The following is a 2020-nucleotide window of genomic DNA, read 5'->3' on the forward strand; positions in this document are numbered from 1 at the left end:
CATAAGTAGATACTCTCCTACAAAGTCAATAACATAGATTTTGAATTTGCAAAGGTTAAGGAAGGATATTCGTATATAACGTTTTTAGTTATACGAGTAAAGAGAATGAATTTAATGTGTATATTTTATTGTATTAAATGTGTACACAATTTTTATTGCTTGCAAATGATGTATTTGATTTGTATCTGACACTTTCCTGTGGAGTTTATGGCTGCCGACCGCGATGACACAACCAAAATGCAGAATATAAATTGAACTGCGTTTGGCGAAATCTCCATCAGTTACCTGCACAGAGTCAAGTAGTTAATATCTTATCTTCTATTTGTGTTACATACATATATTCAACGTATTGCATCAAAATGGTAAAATCACTTATTTTTATGATGGCTTTAGTTTTGGCCGTAGTCCTTGTTACAGTTACAGGATTGCCAACACCAGATGAAGAGCGCTATTTTGACAAAGAGGTAAGTTCAATCCGGTACTTTAATTTACAATTATAATTCCTTTTTATATATGTATGTATATTCTAGTTTAATCGTGACTTGATCAATTGGCTTTCATCTATTCATTATGCCCAGTCGTTAAATAATCCCTGCAGATACTACGGTGACAACAGTTTAACAGCTCCAATGCCAAAACGCAACTCAGAGCTGATTAATTCGCTTTTAAGTCTACCAAAGAATATGAACGATGCTGGCAAATAATTCTTCTGATATATTACTATTGTTCCATGAGCGCTCTTGTTATTCGACTCAGCTGTCGAGAGTAATGTACATTATCCCTAACTACTAAATATTTAATTATACTTATTGTATGTAGATGCAAAATATCAATTAGTTTTTATGTATTTTGGTTTTGATTTTAACAAACATGTTCAATAAAAATGCATTCACACTGTAAACAGTTTGATTAAAGTTGTTTTTATTTATTCAAATACAATTGTGTGCAACTCTTATATTAAAGAAGTGGCCACTTAAAATCTATACGCACCTTAGTAATCATAACAACGCTCCCTGTTATCAAAATGTAAAAACATTTACATATGTTTTTAACAACAAATATAACGTTATACTACAATTAATTGCAAGTCATTATGTTTAGTTTTAAAAAGTGTAGACATAATGGAAAAAGAAGCTAGAGAAAAAATTGTGCACAAATATCTAGAAAATCCGACTTTGTCGGGTTATAAGATAGCCAAAATCTGATTTTCGGCAGATATTAGATCAATAATTTTACGTCTCGACAGCTCGATGTTGTGTGGCCTTTAAATATGAGTACGTAAAATTGAACAAACATATTAATTTTGCAGGCAATCCGCAGCTGCGGTTTGAATAGTCAAGCTTTTCAGACATGTTTTTAAAGAATTTTCAAAGTTTCAGCCAAGTTATCATTACTCAATGACAAGTTTTCATTACTCAAATACAACTATGAAGTGGTATAATGAGAATAATATTGATGTTATACCAAAACACATCAATTAAACAAATTGCCCAAATCTTCGTCCAATCGAGATATATTGGGCAATTGTCAACGTAAATTGAAAAAGAGTGTAGGTACAGTAAATAACCAGATTTTTATGAGAAAAAAAGTGGAATAAATATGCTGGAATAACGGTAGGAGTGGGATGAAAAGTTGTGCAGCTATTAATGTGAGGCATAAGAAGAAAAGCCAGACAATTTATTCGCAATAATTTCCTTTAATTTCATGTATAAAATGTTAACAAACGTTGCAACGTCGCACATCATGTTCGCCGATTTGGATAATTTTTTGGTATTTTGTTGTCAGATATCTGAATATTATGATTCCGTAATATTAGGCTGATATATTTATTATTTGTTTGGACAGACACGATCGAAGTACATATATGTTCGCTTGTTTAAAATGGCATGCAAATTTACTGTATATTCAATCTTTTGGTACAATAACAGTAAACTTATCATTTGACTTTGTTGTATATTTTCGTAAATGACAATTGCCATAGATGAAATTTGCATTAAAAAAAGTTGGAAAAAGTGGCATA

General features: G+C 31.1%; 1 protein-coding gene across 1 annotated transcript; it reads left to right on the plus strand.

Annotated features, from left to right (window-relative positions):
- Positions 1-359: 359 nt before the first annotated feature.
- Pdf (Pigment-dispersing factor) lies at positions 360-901 on the plus strand. Its single transcript, XM_065505121.1, has 2 exons — positions 360-464; positions 531-901. The coding sequence occupies exons 1-2, from the start codon at positions 360-362 to the stop codon at positions 702-704; spliced, it is 279 nt and encodes a 92-aa protein (XP_065361193.1). The 3' UTR covers positions 705-901.
- The last annotated feature ends 1119 nt before the right edge of the window (positions 902-2020 follow it).

The sequence above is a fragment of the Calliphora vicina genome, chromosome 3 (genome assembly GCF_958450345.1).
Source record: "Calliphora vicina chromosome 3, idCalVici1.1, whole genome shotgun sequence".
NCBI lineage: Eukaryota > Metazoa > Arthropoda > Insecta > Diptera > Calliphoridae > Calliphora > Calliphora vicina.

Coding starts and splice junctions, on each gene's coding strand:
- Pdf (XM_065505121.1), top strand. CDS start 360: ATGGTAAAATCACTTATTTTTATGATGGCTTTAGTTTTGGCCGTAGTC. Junction 465..530: donor AGCGCTATTTTGACAAAGAG/GTAAGTTCAATC, acceptor TGTATATTCTAG/TTTAATCGTGACTTGATCAA.